The sequence below is a fragment of the Pectinophora gossypiella genome, chromosome Z, assembly GCF_024362695.1.
Source record: "Pectinophora gossypiella chromosome Z, ilPecGoss1.1, whole genome shotgun sequence".
Taxonomy (NCBI): Eukaryota; Metazoa; Arthropoda; class Insecta; order Lepidoptera; family Gelechiidae; genus Pectinophora; species Pectinophora gossypiella.
Genome location: NC_065433.1, coordinates 7,530,184 through 7,551,170, shown reverse-complemented (window position 1 = coordinate 7,551,170; position 20,987 = coordinate 7,530,184). Strand labels below are relative to the sequence as shown.

At 38.4% G+C, this 20,987-nt stretch overlaps 2 protein-coding genes across 3 annotated transcripts; one reads left to right on the top strand and one right to left on the bottom strand.

Annotated features, from left to right (window-relative positions):
- Positions 1–2,199: 2,199 nt before the first annotated feature.
- LOC126380517 (uncharacterized) lies at positions 2,200–5,581 on the top strand. 2 transcript variants are annotated; one of them, XM_050029979.1, is made up of 2 exons: positions 2,200–3,739; positions 4,836–5,581. In XM_050029979.1, exons 1-2 carry the CDS (start codon positions 2,363–2,365, stop codon positions 4,932–4,934), a joined length of 1,476 nt encoding a protein of 491 aa, XP_049885936.1. In that variant the 5' UTR covers positions 2,200–2,362; the 3' UTR covers positions 4,935–5,581. The 2 variants fall into 2 exon arrangements, with proteins under 2 accessions (XP_049885936.1, XP_049885937.1); XM_050029980.1 differs by having other exon boundaries at positions 2,201–3,739; positions 4,822–5,581.
- A 2,428-nt stretch (positions 5,582–8,009) lies between these two features.
- LOC126380513 (enolase-like) lies at positions 8,010–20,934 on the bottom strand. The gene is made up of 4 exons (XM_050029974.1): positions 20,676–20,934; positions 17,331–17,553; positions 13,327–13,417; positions 8,010–9,316 (listed from the first exon to the last, which is right to left on the bottom strand). Exons 1-4 carry the CDS (start codon positions 20,864–20,866, stop codon positions 8,010–8,012), a joined length of 1,812 nt encoding a protein of 603 aa, XP_049885931.1. The 5' UTR covers positions 20,867–20,934.
- Between the last annotated feature and the right edge of the window lie 53 nt (positions 20,935–20,987).

The following is a 20,987-nucleotide window of genomic DNA, read 5'->3' as shown; positions in this document are numbered from 1 at the left end:
CACCACATGCTGAAAACCTCTCGGAACTTAACAGCTCATAGGCTAGGGATAAGTTTAATTAATTAGCATATGAGAGATTAAAATAGGTTATGTATTCTTAGGTACATTTAATGACATGTAAATGACTCAATTCAGGTAGGTAAACATGACTAGTTCAATACAATCGACGATCACCTAATGATCTTAATCAGCATATTATGTAGGTAATTCGATTATACTTAGTAATTGACTAAGGGTGGTATTAATAAACTAATCTCAGCTAAGACTGCCCTCAAGACCATGCTCAAGTCCCTGTTCTTATATGAGAACTGTCACATTGACACGATCTTGAGAGCAGTCTCGAAGCTGAGGTTAAACATAGTGAATTAGCCGTTACCTAAATTTTATTTACTTTCTTAATTAAATTCCTATTTATTTTACAAAAGAGATAGTGTAAGTGACTTTAATATCCGTTACTAACAAGTACTAGTGTTTTCTCCAAAAAATCTCTGTTGATCTTGCGTAAAACTTAAATTGTATTACGGCTTGAGTATCAACTGTATTCAACACCAAAAGTGTCATTATGTGAGTGTGGTCGATTTATATTTAAAAAACAACATATAGTGATCGATGTGTATGAAGATATTGCTTATAAATACAACTTTTACATCACTCAACTACTGTTATAACCTAAAACTGACTATTTGGTTTATCAACAATTTGTTGTAAATTACGGACATCTATCGGTCGTCACGGTAACTACGACAGTCCTACAGGAACCTTTCCACGTTTTTATCATTGATTCAGTATATAGAAGCTTGGTCAAAAGTTCCGTTGTGTTTTAAACAGAGGGCGCTTTAGAGCAGAGCACATATTTTGAAAATTTTACCTTTCTATCAATATGGTGTGTGGTACCTGTAACAAACCCTGTAAAGGTAAAAATGTCTTGGAGGGTGGAGCCTCATTAATAACTTGTACGAGATGCCCTGCGGAGTACCACGCTGCATGCTTGCACATGACTCGAGATGACCTGAAGCCTATAAAAACAAACAAACTGCAATTCTGCTGCTCAACCTGTAAAGGAAATTCTAAAAACGAGAAGTCCCTTAGTGCTCCATTGCACCAGCTACAGCAAGATACATCTCTGGAAGAAGCTGGAAACAATTTTATGTCATCTGCGGAAAGTCTTGCCAAGATGGAAGTGCCCGCCGAAGTGGTGACATCGTTCACCAGTGCCATAAAAGAACTGCGGGATGTCTTCATCTCCATGAAGACGGAAATGCGTGAATTCACCAAATCTTTGAACTCTACTTCGGAGGATATAGCAACGTTTAGGCAAGAGCTGGCCGATATGAAAACGCAAGTAAAAGAAGTGGACAAGTATAGAGCGGAGGTCATCAGCCTTCGTGCAGAAGTAGCCGAGCTGCGTCACACTATTTCTTCAAAAGAGCAACGCCGCCTATGCAAAGATGTTGAAATAACCGGTTTAACCGAAAGCAACAGTGAAAATCTGCAACAAATAGTCACTGTGATCTCCACCAAGCTGGGTATAGAACTGGACCCACGAGACGTAGATGACGTTAAGCGAGTCGGCCTCCGCGGCGGTGGCGCGGGGGGCTTGGAGCGGCCGCGCCCGGTGGTGCTGACAATGACGCGCCGCGCGCCGCGCGACCAGCTGCTGCGTGCTGCGCGGGTGCGCCGCAATCTCACTACGGACTCGCTGAACGTTCCCGGAAATTCGCGTCGAGTATACCTGAACGAGCACCTGACTAAAGAAAACAGAATTCTTTTTAGTAAGGCAAGAAAGCTGGGTTCTGAATTGGGTTTCAAATATTCCTGGACATCCAACGGGAATATATTCATGCGACGTTCGGAAACCAGCTCTGTCTTACACGTGACTTCGGATGCTATCTTAGAAAAGCTTAAAACACACAACACCTCGCCCGAGCGTCAACTGGAATTAACTTCTTGTTCCTAATATCTTTACTCTAATTGAATTATTGATTGTACACTACGTACTGTTTAAGATTAAGTTCCTTAATAACTTCACTTCCATTGCAGATCTCATTGTTTTGTTTATTTTAAGTTCTATGCTTTACTTTTTGATTATTAATTACTTTTTAAGTTTTTGTTTGTTTATACGCACAATTTACACCCAAAATCTACACTTAAAAATAGGTAAAAATCCTTGTCAAAAACAATATTTGGTCTTCACGTTATCACCATTTTATCATTTTTTGAATTTATATATTACCTCTAGTTTACAACCACTTTTACTCTATAATCATCTTAATTTTCACATATTATGCTCTTGCAAACTCTGCACACCTCAAGCCATCACATCTAACTTTTTAAACTTGATAGAAATTACTTCTGTTAAAATATGGGTAACTTAGACCTAACTACTGACATTGACTCGATGCTTGATATACAATGTCACGAAATAAATTCGCCGGAAATATGCAAGAGCCTAATTACCAAAAAATACAGCTTTAAAGTAATCTCTTTGAATATTCGTAGTGTTAAAAAGAATCTTGATACGTTACTAGTATACATACACAGAACCAATTTAGAATTCGACATACTAATCCTTACAGAATGTAGACTGAATGACTCCACAATTATCGATAGTATACCAGGCTACGACTCACATTTCACACTGCATAATATCAATCAAAATGGAGGAGTAGTAGCTTACACTAAATCCTCCTGGTGTGCGACAGTGACTGAACCAAGTTTTGATGAAGCATGTTGTCTAATAATAGATATACCTAATGTTGTAACCATTTTTGGCATATACAGATCGCCTGCATTTAGAGACTTCAGCATTTTCTTGTCCGCATTAAACGATAACCTCGAAATACACAAAAATAAAAAAAGTGTCATATTAGCTGGGGATATAAATATCAATACTTTATCATCTGAATCAACCGAATATCTTTGCTTACTTGCGGAACATGGTTTTATACCAGCAATAACTATGCCTACTCGGTTAACATCATGTCTGGACCACGGATTTGTTAAGTCCAAATTCCCTGCCATTGGCATAGTCTGCAACTCTGATATTACAGACCACAAAATAGTCATTGTAGGACTCACCACAAACGAAAAGCGTAGCATACAAAGATCGCGTATGATAATTGACTATGACGGTGTAGGTGATGAACTCGCGTCGGTAGACTGGAGTGTGGTTACAGCACTGGATAACGTCGATAAAGCTGTGGAAATGTTAATGGAATTAATAAAGACGGCCATTGCAAATAATTCGAAAGAAATAAAAATCAGCCGATCAAAGTACGTTATCCAGCCGTGGATAACTCCAGGTCTGCTTAGATGCACTCGTCATCGTGATCGCCTGCATGCAAAACTTAAACAATTTCCAAACGACGAGATTCTTGAAATCACTTACAAGCGGTACAGAAACTTCCATAATATGTTACTGCGAAAATTAAGAATTGAATATGAAAAACAAGAACTTCAGTCCAATAGCGGCGACCCAAAACTACTCTGGAAGACCATTAAGAGAATTTGCAACACCAATAAAATAAAAAATTGTCAAGCTACTGAACTTACAACAATAGGTGCTAATACCGTAGATTCCCTTAACACTTGTAACAAATTCTTCTCTACCGTTGGTGAAAACTTGGCCAAGAGGATTATTCAAGAAATTGATGTCACTGAGGACCAACTGGCAAATAATGTACCTGATACCAATGGACCAATGGACTCCTTCTTTTTGGAACCCACGGACGAACTAGAGGTAAAATGCATTATAAACCAACTTAAGACAGATAGTGCCCCTGGCTTAGACAAAATTAGCTCCAGTCTTTTAAAGTATATAAGGGACATATTATGTTCTCCTCTCGTTCACATATTCAACTTAAGTTTAAGTACAGGTCGTTTCCCGGAGCTCTGGAAAGTGGCCTCTATCACTCCCATCTATAAAGATGGATCTAAGACATCTCCAGGGAACTATAGACCCATATCACTGCTTAGCGTATTATCCAAGATGCTTGAAAAAATAGTAAATAAACGGTTGGTGAAATACTTAGAGTCTAATAATCTTCTCTCATCCAGACAATTCGGCTTCAGGCATAATAAATCTACAGAAGAGGCGGCTACACTTTTAACTGAGCTTATTTCTAATAAACTTGACAATAATAGCAAGTGCATCGGTATCTTCTTAGACCTGGCTAAAGCCTTCGATACCGTTTCTTCCAAAATTTTAATTAGTAAATTAAAACAGCTTGGTGTTAGAGGACTCGCCCTCAACTGGTTCACTAGTTACCTCTCTAGTCGGGTGCAGTTAGTAAGAATAGGATCCCATACAAGTGACCTTACTCCAGTACATTTCGGGGTTCCTCAAGGGAGTATATTAGGACCTACCTTGTTCATAATTTATATGAACGACATCCACAATCTTACTCTACCAAATGCTGAAGTTATCTGCTACGCAGATGACACCGTTGTTCTTTTCGAAGGGAAAAAATGGAAAGATACGTTCCAATCTGCTGAGCATGGTATGTCAGTCATTAATAACTGGCTAAGGAATAATTTTTTAACGTTAAACAACAAAAAATCCAAATACATATGTTTCCACAAAACCGCCGCATCCAGTCCACCTGTAACAAATGACATTAAAATTCATGTTTGTGATATGGCAGCTCCACAACTATGTAACTGTAGTACCATACAGCGTGTAATGGATATCAAGTATCTTGGCATCATGATAGATCAACATTTAAATTTTGATGCTCATATTCAATGCCTTTCAAAACGAATTAGAAAGACCATAGGAATAATTAAGAAATTAAGGTCGTCTGCTGATAAAACTCTTTTAAGATCTGTTTATATAGCTATATGTCAGTCGGTTGCCAGCTATTGTGTCTCCGTTTGGGGTAGTGCTGCAAAAACTAAGCTCAAGGATGCAGAGAGAGCACAAAGATCAGTTCTAAAAGTAATGCTGAAGAAACCCTACAGATACCCCACAGACATCTTGTATAAGGAAGCCAAGGTACTAACAATACGACAGTTATTTATTCTAAAGACATGCATTATCACCCACAAACACATATTAAATTCTGACACATATAAAGAACTGTTAAAAAAACGCACTTTCAGCGTACCTTTGCCGACTGTTAACACGGCTTTCGCGGGTAGATTTGGAGAGTTTGTGAGATCTCGCACTTACAATGCAGTAGCTAAGTCTTGCTGTATTATAGACTGCCCTATTCCGCTAGCAAAGTCCGTGTTAACAGACTGGTTACTCACCCTGGACTATACCACTACTGAAGACCTCGTAAAATAAATTTTCTACATACCTCTTCCTCAATTTACAATTATACTACACTTTATTTTGTAATGCCTATCTTTGTTTTCTTTTGTTTTTTGTTATAATTTTACATTGTAAGTAAAATTAAGGCTAATAAAAAAAAAAATAAAAAAATATCTGGTTCCCCAAGATTCAGGCATTGCCTAGTTTGGGGACCCCTGTACAACTCCTGAAAACTAATTAGATTATAAGCACACCTTTAGTTTTAAGTAAACAATTTTTGTATTTCTCCTATTTTGTGCAATAAAGTTATTAGTTATTATTATTAGTTTATTAATACCGCCCTAAGGTCTACGATTGAATAGGTATGTAGAATACATAAATGGTGGTTACATAATATGACTTGGTTACATATTGAGATCATAAAGTTGCTTAAATTCTAGTAGTTTCCATTGAAGTGTTTCATCTGAGTTCTTCCTTCTCGATGACGTTGTGAGTGTTGTTAAAGATGCGAGGGTCTTCAGGCATCCAGATTTTGGCGTGGAGAGTACTCCCGGGCGGTCGCTCGCCTCGCCGAGACCATGACAACGAGTGCGCTTGGAAATTATTACCTGCAACAATACAGTTTCTTACGCCAAGTTGCAAATAGGTAAATATCAAATTTTTCTCCTGACTTGACTTATTGCTGATTTACCGCATATGACATTAACTACTTGGCCTAATCAGGCCACTGTGGTCCACTTGAGGAATCTTGCTATCTGATAAGATAGCTCGCAGATACTTCTTAAATCGTTTTCAATAGAAAGATGAGGCCTATAATGATGATGAAAGTACAACAACTGAAATAATTCGCAGTCATTTTGTGGATATCTGCGCGAAAGGCCTATTTCATCACGCCTTTCAGGACGCAGGATCGGGCAAGTAAAAGTAGGTACTATCAGCAGACACTTAATTACCTATCTGATAGACAGGCTATCAGATACTACAGTGAAGGAAGCTCCGAATAATTTATCCATTAGGAGAGCAACGGTCAATAATCATTTAAGAGCATAAAATACAGGAAATATTCCTCTTAACGTTGATAAAACGAATCTAAGTGAGTGGGACTAGTGGTATCGTAAGTAGGAATCTACAATTTGCTTTGTGTTTATGGAAATCTAACGTTATTAAAACGATACGATAAGCATTCATTGCGACATTGAATCTTGCGTGTTTTTGTTTGTTAAAATAATAACAAGTTATTTTATCTCAACTTGTGTTCTCTTATCAGTAGGTATTCTATTTATACAAACTTATGACGTTAGAGTTACAGCGGCCGTATTAGGCAATAATGACCTTCGTATTCGTACCTATTATCTAACAGAATCTTTGGCGAAGTGAAAACTTTCACTACAGCGACACATAGGTAAGTATCTATTTTTATTTCTGAGTCATGGATAATAAAATCATTATCAACTACCTCTTAAAAAAATCGACCGCACGCAACTGAATGTACAAAGAGAGCTATATTTAATCGGTACATTTAATTACGTCCGCACAATCGCTTCTAAATGGCCCCAAGTGCGTGCAAATTCAGAGTTTATTTATCTGCAATTATTTGGGAAAGAGGATAGACCATGCACCCTCGGGGCAACTAACTAAACTATTCGCAAATGTGGTATAAATAGAGGGTGTTATTCTTGCATGGGGTCCCCCGAGGGGAACGCACGTGTGCGCTGTTACGGCCCTTTACGGGGGCCCTTATCGATAATGATAGGGTTGACCTTGTGGTTATATTTACACCTATTACTATAAAACATAAAAGTGAAAATGAACTATTTTTAATTTTGATTTTTAAACAAAGTAAGTACTTACTTGAATATTTTTTAGATAAGTGCTTATTTATATACTTATCTCTCTTCTGTAATGAAGATCCACAGGGAAGGAAAGATTCCGGCTGTATTTTTTCTATTATTTAAAGCTCTCAAAGAAGACTGAATATTAAGATCCCGATTTTGATAAGTAATTGATAAAAAAATAAACATACATTTGTGGTCCACTTGAGCGCTTTGTAAATGGCTGCAAGATATCTGATTAGTGGCTTTGCCCGCCCCATTAGGAATAACGGGCGCGAATACACGTATGCAAGTTATTTCAATAACACACACAGACAGTGAGGTAAGAAAATATTAAACCGCGTGATTTACAAAGAGTTGCAACGAAAAATGCTTTTTACATTTCTATAGGTGTATTTTGTAACTCGGTGGACAACTGAGGTCGGTTATAAATCTAAATTAAATTATTTTCTTAATCTACTTATTATAAATAACATTTTGGAAGGTCAAGCTCAGAAAGTTTAGGGTCAATGAGCTCGGGTTTAAGTATCTTACGTTATCTTTTATCTTTGATCTCAGTTGTCCACTGAGTTACGGAATAGGCCTGCCTACTTCAGAGTTTATAAAATACTCAATAGATTATTGAAGGCTGAGATTTTGACCACATCAAATTATAATAACCAAGTCCAACCCACCGCGTGGACCGCAACGGACTCGGGCACCGCCGCTTTAATGACAGTTTAGAATCATGTCGCAGTACGCACAAATGGACATTACGACTGCTTCCGGTAATTTGTCCGCGTGTCGCATGTTAGTAATACGAGAACTGCAATCCCGTATTTAAAAAAGTAATAAGTCACTATTTATATCAAATAATAAAAAAGAAACTATCGTGCACAATTTTAATTGCTTTATAAATAAAAACAAGACAGCAAAAGATCAACTCATAGCTGTAGGCGATAGTTTTTGCCCGCGTATTTAGCTAGGGCTCCTAGTTCTTCCTCGATCCTGATGATCTGGTTGTACTTGCCGACGCGCTCGGAGCGCGCAGGTGCGCCGCACTTGAACTGCCCCGCCGACAGCCCCACCACGAGATCGGCGAGGAACAGGTCCTCCGTGTCCCCCCACCGGTCCTCCACGCAGATCCCGAAAGCGTTGGCCCTCAGCATTTTAAAAGCATCAATCACTTCCGTCAGCGTTCCCGCCTGATTGATCCGCAAAGCGATCGCATTTCCAGCCTTCTTCTCGACAGCCAAACCAACTCTTCTAAGATTAGTTTGAGTCAAATCATTCCCCATTATTTGGTTCGGTGTCCGTATAGCTAATTGAGACCACGCAGCCCAATCATCAAAATCAAATCCATCTTCTATCGAACATACAGGGAACTCCTTCATATTATCCAGATATACTTCGCCGAGCTTCTCAGACGACATGTACTCTTGAGGATTTGAGTTTTCGTTTTTAAATTCCAGGTCGTACGCACCATCTTTGTGCATGTCAGAAGCGGCCACGTTGATTGAAATCTCAACTTTCCCTAAGTATCCACACTGTTTAATCACATCGGTTAAAAACAGAAGTGCATCTCTGTGGCTTTGTAAAGGGATAGAAAAGCCGCCATTATCACTCACGTAGGTGGCGTTAACGCCGTATTTTTCTCTAATCACGTTCTTTGTGAAAGTGTATATTTCTGTGCCCATGCGCATGGCATCAGCGAAAGAGGAGGCGCCGGTAGGCATAACACAGTACTCCTGGAAGGCGAGTGGGTTGGAAGACACGATGCCGCCGGTGAGGATGGTGAAGTGCGGCACGGGCAGCACGATGGACGTCACGCTGGCCATGTCCGAGATGTGGCGGTACAGCGGGACACCTTTCTTGGCTGCGCCGGCCTTTGCTATAACCATCGACACGACCATGATAGAATTGGACCCGAGTCTCGACCTGTTTTCGGTACCATCGAGGGAGATCATGAATTGATCGATTTCTTTTTGCATAATGACTTCGAAATTTTGCTTGATGAGTTCGGGGGCGATGATGGTGTTGATGTTCTTGACGGCCATAGTGACGCCCATGCCGTGGTTGCAGGCGGGCTGGTTGTCGCGGAGCTGCACGGCCTCGCCTATCTTCTTCACGTCTGTGGACGGCACGCCCACCCGGAACAGGCCCAGCTCCGTCACCAGGTCCACTTCCACCGTGGGCACACCCGTGGCGTCGTACACTTGGCGGGCAATCAAAATTTTAATAGGCATATTAACTTGACAATTTGACCCACAAAAATATGAAACAATAAGATTCTAAAAAATATTTCCCAATTTATATTTTATCATGGAAGTTTGTTTATAGATAAAACGTATGGAAAATTAAAATCATGGAAGGAAATTAAGGAAATATGCAAATAAATGTCAAAGATATTTTTAGAATCAATATTTAGGGCATGTCATGTACCGTATCCCGAGTGGCCAGTTATTAATCGAAGCATGGAGTTGTATAATATTATGTTTAGATTTTTTTGTTATCTAAAACAACGATATTATAAGGTTGGGGGCCCGGGCGCACGTGCGCGTTAATCTGTATGTAAATCCGACATTACATTTCGATAAGGTGTTTCTTTTAATTGAAAAACAGATTATGCGGCGCCCACTCTACAGGACTGCGAGTTTTTTATTGAGTCCCTGTTATGATGTCGATACGGGACAATAGATGGAAAAAAATAATTAATTTAAACCTTTCAGAAAAGATCCTAAGCACAGATTTCTGCTAGAGCTTCTACTACTCGTAACATTAAACAATAATATTAATACCTATGTTTTATGCAAATGAAATTTATTATATGGAAGACCTATAAATAAACACCTATAAACCAAAGATGGTCCTTGCTTATATAAACATAGAGCAACACGACACGGCCCTCCGAGCGCGATTAACATATTGTTCTATGATCTTCTCGAAAACCTCATTGTTTGATAGGAAAATACTTAGGTAAATTTGCGTTGAGGATCCCGCAGCGCAGGCTGCCATGATAATTATGAGATACGTAGTCGAACTCACTTTGAACTGCATCTACCGTTAGTACGCTAGTTTCCAAAATCACAAGAGGGTGTCAAAGAGCTTAATAGTGTTCTCATCCACTCCCCTCCACGAAGAAGGGGTCTATCAATTTGCTATGGCGTGATTCGCAAATACAAGTACATTCCCTTCATGTTCTTGCGCCCCTGTTTACAATGTGATCGTCACTCTAAGTGCAGCACACTTGCATAAATACTTTTGCTCGGGGATTGAATGAGCTTTATAAAGATAATCTACTTTTAAGTAACTTGAATTATGAATTTAATTATCATTTACTATATACATAGTTACAAGGGCAGTGTTCATAATTATTATCATAATAAGAGGCTAGATGACCAAAAATCAATCTCAATTTACTTTTACACATTTATTTTTGAATTTTATTTATGAATAAAGTCTTATTACGATGTTTGACCGCTTTTATTGATGACGTTACAGGACAGTATTTCCATACAAATTCCAAAGAAACTTTGACGTTTCGTAAAAAGTAGGTATCTTATTTGACTAGATTGTCAAGTAGCCTATTCACACCATGTTCAAATGTGCAATAAATAATTACAGACATCAATTAATTGGACATGTCCTTCGCCCCCCAATCCCACGGGATGAGCACGCGATGTCCGTGGGAACACCACTACACCTGGACCAATTGCTGCCTAATTCCAGGGATAATGGTACATTATGCACGCAATGCTATTAATTTAAAACAACATTTTATTATTTAAGATATGGGGGCAATTCATCTAAAACTACATTATAGCAATTCGACATTTGCGCATACAAAATTAAGTGCGAGTTCGCGTTTGAACGTTTTCTCATGAATAACTTTAATGAACTGAGTTCTTTTAGGTAATATAACTTAATTGCATTAGGGATACTACCAACTTTTTTGCTGAGTAGTTTAAGGAAAAATAAGTTAGGGTAGCCAGAGTTACGAAACCTCAAAATGGAAGTGTTTTATGACAGTCGACAGCTTTCCAATGGATCACCTAGCACACAGCTTCAGTCTATTGCTACGATATAAACGGGTTGTATAAAAGCAGGATTTCTTTTTATCCCAAAAGCATATTTTCATATAAGTAAATATGGTGCAGATGGTTCATCAAAATCTATTTCACTGATTTCGTCTTCGGATTGTGAATTATCAGCCGTATTATTTTTATTTTTTTACTAGGCTTTCATATCTTATAATCCGCAGCTTTTGTCGAAATGTCAAATGTTCAAACAGACGAAAACTTTTGGAAGAATCAACAGCCTCAGTATTGGATTTTTTTTTTTTAATTTCGATACAAGAATCCGAGATTGGTCTTGAAATATCAAATTTTCAAGTTCATGAATTTTCTTTGTCTTTCTTCACTAAAGAATTTGCATCTTTTGTTTCATTATCTTTCTGTATCAATAACGATTGAAATTGCTTGACTGCACGTTTATTTTATTTTTCTTGAATATTCTTTGCTTTCGCTGCCTGATACCTGTGATCAAATTCTGCAGTCGCAAACTTTACTAATATATTTTTGTAATCGATGAAAATTTGATCGTTGGGTTGGAGCAGACAATTATCTACTTCGCCATTTCTTACTATTTCCTCGATGACGTTGCTTATAAGAGCTATTTTCTTCTTTAGCAGGAGAATTTTCTTGTTTGGCCTGCATGGGTTGCAATTATTGGATAGCGTATTCTGCGGCTCCGGTGTCTCGTAAGATAGTTCCTGGAGATAGTCGAGATGGAAGGCACGAAGTAGATTATCGTGCATGTTTACAATTGAGATAGTATTTATTTTTTTGTTTAAAAGTTCAGAGGGGAAACAAAACCCGGCGAGTCCCGGTACGCGACCAATAATTCACACAACTCGCCCGATCGATAGACCAAACGAACGAATAATGGAGTTGGTGGAGTCTGGAGCGAATGAGTGAATGAAGTATCGCCGACATTTTATTGAAGGATAATAAAAATAATATAAAATTCTTCAATAAATAAAAAGTTCGAAAATTCCAAGTTCGACTGAGAATAAAAACATAGAGCGAGTTCAGCTGCTTGCTAACAAAACGCCTGTATCCCCAAATGGGTAGGCAGAGACATTTAAGTCCCATGTAATAGGGGGCAAGCTTATTGCCATTAACCGGGCAAAAATCCTAGAATCCACGTTACATGATATCAGTAATCTATGAAGAACACGTCCAATCAAAAGTGGCTGCTTGTCTACCAAATACTTGGATTGTGGCTATACCTACTCTGTTAAGGATGTTAACATTAATATATGAATATAATAGGTGCATACTGCAGTGCGCGGTGCGATATCGATCAACGCAAGGTGCACAAACAAATTGCAGGGGTTGTGACCTGACGGGGTGACACGGCATGGCCCGAACGACGCATCATCATCGCATGCTCCACTAGAGATGCCGAGGGCAGGGCACCACGTGTAGTTTTTTAATTATTGTAAAAAAATACGTTTTATTTGAAAATACCCACATCCTGGAAACCACGTGACATAATTATCTATGAATATAAACTAGATATAAACTTATAATATGGTGTAGAGCCCAAGGAGATTCGAATCAGTTTTTTTTTGACGTGACTTATTTACGAACTTATTTCAGTTGTAGAATATTACAATAAAGAGAACAGAGAGGCACAATCGCCCATAACGTAACAAGACCATCATATGCCTCTCTACATTTTTTTTGACGTGGCTTATTGTAGATTTGCCGCAGATGGCATTAACTACTTGGCTGGACAAATGTGGAGCGCTGAAGGGTCTCACCCGGTACAACGTTTAAGACGACAGACCTGAGGGTGCCCAATTGAGCCCGAACCTCGGCTCAGAGCGTCGTCTGAGAGGAAAAATATTTGAAAGAATTAACCGACCCTAGTGGGTCAATAGCGATAAGCGCTGATTGAGGGAAATCGTCGACCACGCCGGTGGGGTCGGTATCGGGGTCCTGAAGTGTTTGGTGTCGCGAGCTGATTGGCTGCCTCGAATTCGAATCAGTAACACTAGGAAACTACGATGATCTGGGCTATTTCACCACTTACGTTCAACTGACAAACCCTCTGGTAACTTACCAGGATCTCTCTATCCGTTTACTTTACTTTGATTTAAATTGTTTATTAAAGTTTACTACAATTTGTGTTAAAATGTCGACTAGCTATAGTGCACCAGTACCTACATTCTAAACATTATTTTGGCTGTCTTACCTCGAATGATGACTTTTCTCTGCTCTTCTTTATTTTGAGCATTCGTCACTCCTGAGAGCATGGTGTCTGAACTACTGCGGTCTGCCCTGACCTGTTAACAAACAAACTTGCGTATAATATATACTTACATATAATCCCACCCGTATCCCCATCGGGGTGGGCAGAATTACAAGTTAACAGGGCAACTCGCGGCTACTGCTACTACATTCCAAGACCGTATGGTGACAGGATCTGTCCATCGCCCTCACTATTAGGGTTCCGAACTTCAAAAGGTAACACTTATTAAAGGAAAACCTTATTTGCAGTTGGTAAACTACTCGCGACCAACGTCGCTGTATGGAGACATCATATTTTCAACAACAAAAAAAAATGTTTTTGCCATTACATTTTTTTTTTGCAGTTGGCAAATAAATAGCGACCTATTTCAATTGGAGACAAATTCGAAGCCTCGGAACCTTCGGTGCGCGAGTCGGAGTCACACATGACTGGTTTTTTCTCTGTCTTCTGCTTCTATAAACGACTTCTGTGCCAGTATTGAAAATATAACGTGGTCAACTCTAAGTCGCCGTATTCTTTACCATCCTCTACACATCAGCCAGGGCCCTACAACACCTGTGAGTGACAACGGGCGCTTATAGTTTTTTCGCATAAATCGATGTACCTACTTGGGTAACTTTAACAAAGTCTTTCTTTTAGAGAAAATTATCAAGCTGTACTTATCACCATGATCTAGGTAGGTATGTCAGGGGGCGTGGGCCATTTATGTAATTCTGCCATTATTATTATTATTTTATTATTATTAAGCCTTAAGTACCACTAGTATAAATGCAATGTCCTGCAAAATTGCATAAGCAATTTGTCTGCAATTTGCAATTTGTTTGTTTGTTGTTTGTTTGTTTGTGTTTATGTGAGAATACAAACAAACGTAACTGATAGTCATCACCTGCAAATCGTCACTCAATGCTCATCGTAGAAAAATATAGATTTACCAATTCTCTCGTGGGGTTGAGGGGTGGATTACCAGCCTCATCAATCCTGGTGTCAGGGTTACTATTTAGCCGCCAAAGGCCCCTGACATGGCTCACGTAACGACTACCTAATTACATCAGTGAGTAGTAACCGGGACCAACGGCTTAACGAGCCTTCCGAAGCACGGATCTTCTTACTTTCAGACAATCAGATGATCAGCATGTAATGTCCTGACCAAACTAGGGATCACAAAGTAAATCCATACTAATATTATAAATGCGAAAGTAACTCTGTCTGTCTGTCTGTCTGTCTGTCTGTCTGTCTGTCTGTTACTCTTTCACGCCTAAACGGCTCAACGGATTTTGATGAAATTTGGTATGGTGATAGATGATAACCTAGAAATGGTCATAGGCTATAAATAATCACGCCATCGTTCTTAGGGGGTAGGCAGTTGGCAGATAACTAAATTGATTTAGTGATTTGTAGTCGTTTTTGTTGGGACTTTTGCTCTTTCACGTCTAAACGGCTGAACGGATTTTAATGAAATTTAGTAAGGTAATAGTTGGTTATCTAAAAACGGTTGTACGATCAAATTGATCACGTCATCGTACTTAGGGGGTAGGAAGTAGGCAGAAAACTGAATTGAGTTAGTGATTTTTTTATGGTTTTTGCTGGGAGTTTTGTCTATCATGCCTAAACGGCTCAACGGATTTTGATGAAATTTAGTTAGCTGATAGATAGTAATCTAGAAAAGGATATGGCCTATTAATATTTATGCTATCGTACTTAAGGCGTAGGCAGTAGACAGAAAACTAGGTTAGTGATTTTTAATTGTTTGTTTTAAAAGTTTGCCTCATTCACGCCTTAACGTCTGAACGGAATTTTATAAGACTTGGTTAATTTAAAGATAGGATCTTAGGCACGGACACAGGCTACTTTTTATGGCGGGAAAATACCTCATTCCCGCGGAAATCTAGATTTCGTGATCGTGTCAAGAAGCGCATGACGCCATAGCTACTGGAATGATTTCGATGTTTTTTTTTAAACTGAGTGACCTCAAGTTAGTATTTGATCACTTTTCTAACTTAGAGGGTAGGTAGGCGCTATAATTTAGGGAATTTATGATAAAATTTTGATGCAACTGTCTTTATTAAACAGTTATATCTCATTCCTACAGGAACCTACACATAGCTATAGCTAGCTATCTATTAACATTAAAACTCTTTCTAGAATCACATTACGCCAATTAATTGATCTGATTTGTATAAGTTTTTTTATTCAACTAACTATTACATTACATACAGATAAAATCTAATTACTTACACCACATAATTAATATAGTACTACATGACTAGCTACGCTTTAAACTTGAGGAGGTAATTCGATAGACATTTATACGAACTTTAAGCCCAGTAATCAATCATAGTAATAAGGTAATACTCATTTTAGACAAAGAAACGGATAGGTAATCAGTTCGTCAACGAAATTATAACACCTACACTTAGTTTGTTTACTATTTAACGAGGGAAAATAATCCTTACTAATATTATAAATGCGAAAGTAACTCTGTCTGTCTGTCTGTCTGTTACGCTTTCCCGCTAAAACCTCTCAACCGATTTTGATTAAATTTGGCACAGACAATCTTTAGACCCTGAGAAAGAAAATAGGATACCTTTTATTGCGAAAAGAAGGGACGAAGAGATTGAAATAGGGGTTGAAAGTTTGTATGGGATATTTTAATTTTAAAATATAAATCCATGAAACTTTATATTTAAGCACTTGATAAAAAATAATTAAACATTTGTTCTAGCGTTGCTGAAATTTCGACCAGTGAGGGAGTGAAATGAGGGTTGAAAGTTTGTATGGGAGTTCGTCATTTTTGGGGATAAAACCACGAAACTTTATATTTAGGAACTTGATAAGAAATAAAAAAACAATTTGTTAAAGCGTTTTTGAAAATTCGATCTTTGAGGGGATGAAATAGGTGTTGAAATTTTTTATGAGGTTCGTCATTTTTCAAGATAAAAATATTAAATTTTGTGTTTAGGCACTAAATAACAAACAAAAAATCGTTTGTTCAAGCATTTTGAAATTTTTACCAGTATGGGGGTGAAATACGGGTTGAATGTTTGTATGGGTATTCGTCATTTTTGAAGATAAAACCATGAAACTTGGTACGTAGGTCTCTTAGGATGTGCAGAGTTTTTCAACAAACGGATTTTCCGAAATTCGAACGGAACGGAACGGATTCGGAACGGGAACTACGAAGCCAAACTTTTTGTATACAAAATATTAACCACTGAACCTAGGAACATGATATTTAGTAGTTTTGGGTGTATCAAGTTAAAAAAATTTGGCTTTTGTAGATAAAGTTCCTTTTAACGAATACTCTGCATCGCCGCCACTGCCGTCGGTCGTCGTTCGTCGTCGCGCACATTCGCCGAAGTGTGGCGGCAGTCAACGGCGCTGTCTTGTGGTGGGGGAGCGCACGTGGTGTATACGTGGCCTGCTCGCGAGTGTCGAGTCCAAACAATTTCTACATTTTAACAAATAATAACAAAATAGCAAACGTTGTGTACAAAAAAGTTTTAAATTAGGTCATTTTAAAATATTTTTGTACACAACGTGACGCTGACCCCTGTAAGTGTCTTGGACATAAGGGACCGATAAATATTCCTAGGTAATTTCTGCCACTCAATGGAATACATAGGTACTTTATAACGACTGTAAACAGATATTTTTTATTTTTTTTAAATATACCTACTTACTCTCTTTTAATCACATGCTATACCGTTCCTTTTATATAATCCTTAATATTCAAATTAAAAGTACGCAGACGAAGTCGCGGGTACCAGCTAGTTTATTTATAAAAATAGAAGTTCCTGAGCACATTCCCGATTGGAGTCGATAGCCGTCTCATGATGAACGAGTCAGGTATTAGGTAACCGCGATGCACCAAGCTTTGTTAGACCAACGTGCTGACAGGCAATGAGCTGTACCACCTACAATGGTCGATAGCCAACTGCGCAACTTACCAGTTCCCCCAGAAAACTGATGTATCCTATAGCCAGCTTGAGGGTATCTACTTTCGAGAGCCGTTTCTCGTAGGGAAGCGTTGGAATGTGCGCGCGCAGTCCTTCGAACGCGTCGTTGATGGACTGCATGCGGCGACGCTCGCGCATGTTCGCCGCCTGCCGCTGCTGGATCTGCTGCTGCGGGCATCGGGATCGCCGCTTGTGAAGCCGCCGGCAGTCCGATCTTACGAAAGTAAAAAGATTTATCAAAACTGCACAAGAGGAAATAGCTGAAAACCAGCGCTGCATAGTGCCATAGCATGGCTCCACTCAGCACAAGCACAAGCTGAGCCATTTTCTTTTTTATGTATTAATAATATTATTCGTACTTAAACAAAATTAAACTGTAATTGTAAATCTTTTATTTATTATTTACAAAAAAAATAGTAGGAACAAAAATTGTTTAGTTAACAAATAATAAACTTTGATAAAATATTACAAACAGTAAATAAATTTTCTCTCTTCAATTTAATGTCAGGTTTTGTTACTAGTAATAATATTTGCTCTACCCTAGTCCTAACCGATGCTCTGACACCATCCCAGAAAAGTAACCTAAATTCGTCCAGTTTTCATGCAAATCGGTTCAGCGGTTTTCACACTTATAATATTTAGAATCACGTCAACTGGAATAGGCAGAAACAAAAGTCGCACAAGTCATAAAAGTATACATCTTACAAAAATACTTTTAGTATAAAAGGCAGTGTTTTAAACATAGGCAGACACTGTGATGACGTGAGCTCTCCTATGTTCTCCCTGCAAGCGCGTTATTTTGAAAGGAAATTAGTTGTTTAATTTAATGAGTCGATTGTCTTGTTATGGAAGGTATCTACCGCCCTGTTCACCTAGCAGGGTGCTAAATATGTAAAATCCAGCAAAATATTATACACCAATGACTACTGATGTTATCATGAAACTGTACTTTTAGTATGTTGTTTAAAACACCATTCCCTACAACTATGCAAAAACTCGCTTTTACACGAATTATTTCCTCTATTTTTCCTTCGTTGGGTGGACTACTGTTCTACAATAAGTCACGTCAAAAAAAAAGGTACTGATGTGTTTGATCGCTTTATGCTACATCATCATCATCAGCCCATTAACGTCCCCAAATAGAATATTATATGTACTCAACTAACCGAAAATTGTTTAATGTAACCACAATCCTTCCTTGTACATGACAGTACTGTCTCTGCCCGCTGGAAGAGTCCTAGAAATAAGCAGAACCGATTGTCTTATGCGTAATTTATTTGTCCTTAGGTATATTCCGTCTTCTGTACAACAGGTGTCTTGGAGGCCTTTTTATCAGAGCCTACGAGCAGAGAATCATATTTGATTTATGCTTTCATTCACAACAGCATCACATCTTAGACTGTTGTGGGTGGGGGCATGAATGAAATATGATTTTTATCAGTTTTAGTCAGTCTTGATAGATGGGGCCTGGCATAACAAATTTTGTTAAAAGCCCTATAAGTAAATAAAAGTAAAAAAAACTGTTAAATATTAAAACTTTACAGATTCTTTTATTGACGTGACTTATTGTAGATTTGTCGCATGCGGCATTAACTACTTGGCCGGACATACAGGGTGTTAGTAACGAATACTAAGGAGGATGATTCAGACCATGATTCTGAGTTGATATCAAGTGGAATTTTCCGTCGCAAAATTATGAAACTCAAGATAAATATACACCCGGTACAAAATTTATGACAACAGTAGGACCGAACCTCGCGTCAGGGCGTCATATTTGAAACAATTAATCGACCTTAGTGGGCCGATAGCGATAAGTGGTACTCTTTTCAGAAAAAAAAGGTAATAGGTTTACATTGCTTTACTTTACGAAGTCCACCCCGGCAAAGTCGCGGGCAGCGCATAGTTGAGGTACCTACTGCTACTACCTATGTAAAAATAATACCTATTCAGTGCCTATTAGTCGTAATGTCAGTACTCCCGGTCTAATTATAACTTTTACCATCTCAATGACGGAAGTCTATATGGAATGCTTTTTAAAAACAAAGATGCCATATGCTTGTTAAGAAATTTTATCGCATAGGTACGTACATAACTACGTGAAAGTTGTACCGGAGCGATTGATGCAATACAATGATAGAAAGTGACCAACGAGTTCTTTGCCTATACAGGTTAAGCCATAAGCTAAATGATGAGTAAATAGCATTGGGAGTTCTTGGTGCTTTTAGCGCTGCGCACGAGCACGAACTAAACTGATGCAGTTTTATAGAGAGCGTTACATATACTGCACCTGTTTCGTTAACGACTTCCCTGGTCCTGAGGACCCGGGTTCGAATCCCGGTGGGGACATATCACAAAAATTACTTTGTGATTCCTAGTTTGGTTAGGACATTATAGGCTGACCATCTGATTATTGTTGTATATATTGTCCAAAAGTAAGATGATCCCTGCTTTGGAAGGCACGTTAAGCCGTTGGTCCCGGTTACTACTTACTGATTTATCTAGTCGTTACATGGGCCATGTCAGGGGCCTTTGGCGGCTCAATAATAACCCTGACACCAGGGTTAATTACCAACCTCATCAACCCTGGTGTCACAACCCACACAATAGAAAAAGAAGACTAGTTTCGTTCGTGCGCAGCGATAAAAAAAGTCACCAATCGCCCATAGTAAGCGCCCTATGCCCTTACATAAGTAAGATTTCTGCAATCCACCGAAAACCGCTTAACCAAAGTGGGAAAACAACTAATTATCTACAGCATGTTAACAAATTGTAATTTGAAAATTGAATTATGAGGTGCATGCAGTTCTTATGTAAAGAAAATACGTAATTTATAGCTGTGGTGTAGGTACTACTTATTCTTTATTTTATAGCCGAGGATATACAGGTATTTCGCACCACAAAACACGTAATAAGGTAGATAAATATAATTATTATTTATAATTTTGTGGTAATTAAAGGTACTTATGGTACAATTTTCCTTCTTATGAAAATTGTATTGCTTGATGAAACTTATCAATCAAGTAGTTAATGTAAGGTCGGTGCAGTAAGTGACCTGAATAATTATATATTTCTCTGAAAAAAAGCAGGTACCTACTGAATATTTAGAAAATGTGTATGAAATCAACTCTTTTAATTGAGAATCATAAATACTTAAATTCGCTGAGCATTAAATAAAATAAAATAAATATAATAAATAAACACCGTAACACGACACAATGTTCACTACTAATAAAATTGTTTAAATTTCGTGCGATAATAAATTAAATAATTTCGCATAGCTTTTAAGAACATCGTTACATTCATAAAATTTATTATAATTAATAATTATAGACGTACCTTTTTCTAGGGATGGAGTGGTTTTCTTGGTCGCTGGCGTAGAGGCTGCCGTCAGACATGGAGGAGTCATCGTAGAGGAACATGTCCGAGCTGTTGCCAGAGGAGGGTGACCCGTTCATCGCTATCGGCACGACACCTGCACTATCTATTAGCGGGCAGCGGTGTCCATTCGTGTCCATATTAAACATCATACAATAGTCATTATATTTCTAAAATCATTAATATTGCACCGTGAGGGCCGAATTAGACTTGTAGCGGCAAGGACAATGTGTACAGCAATGACGGGAGGACGGAGGGCCGGCGCGTGGCTCC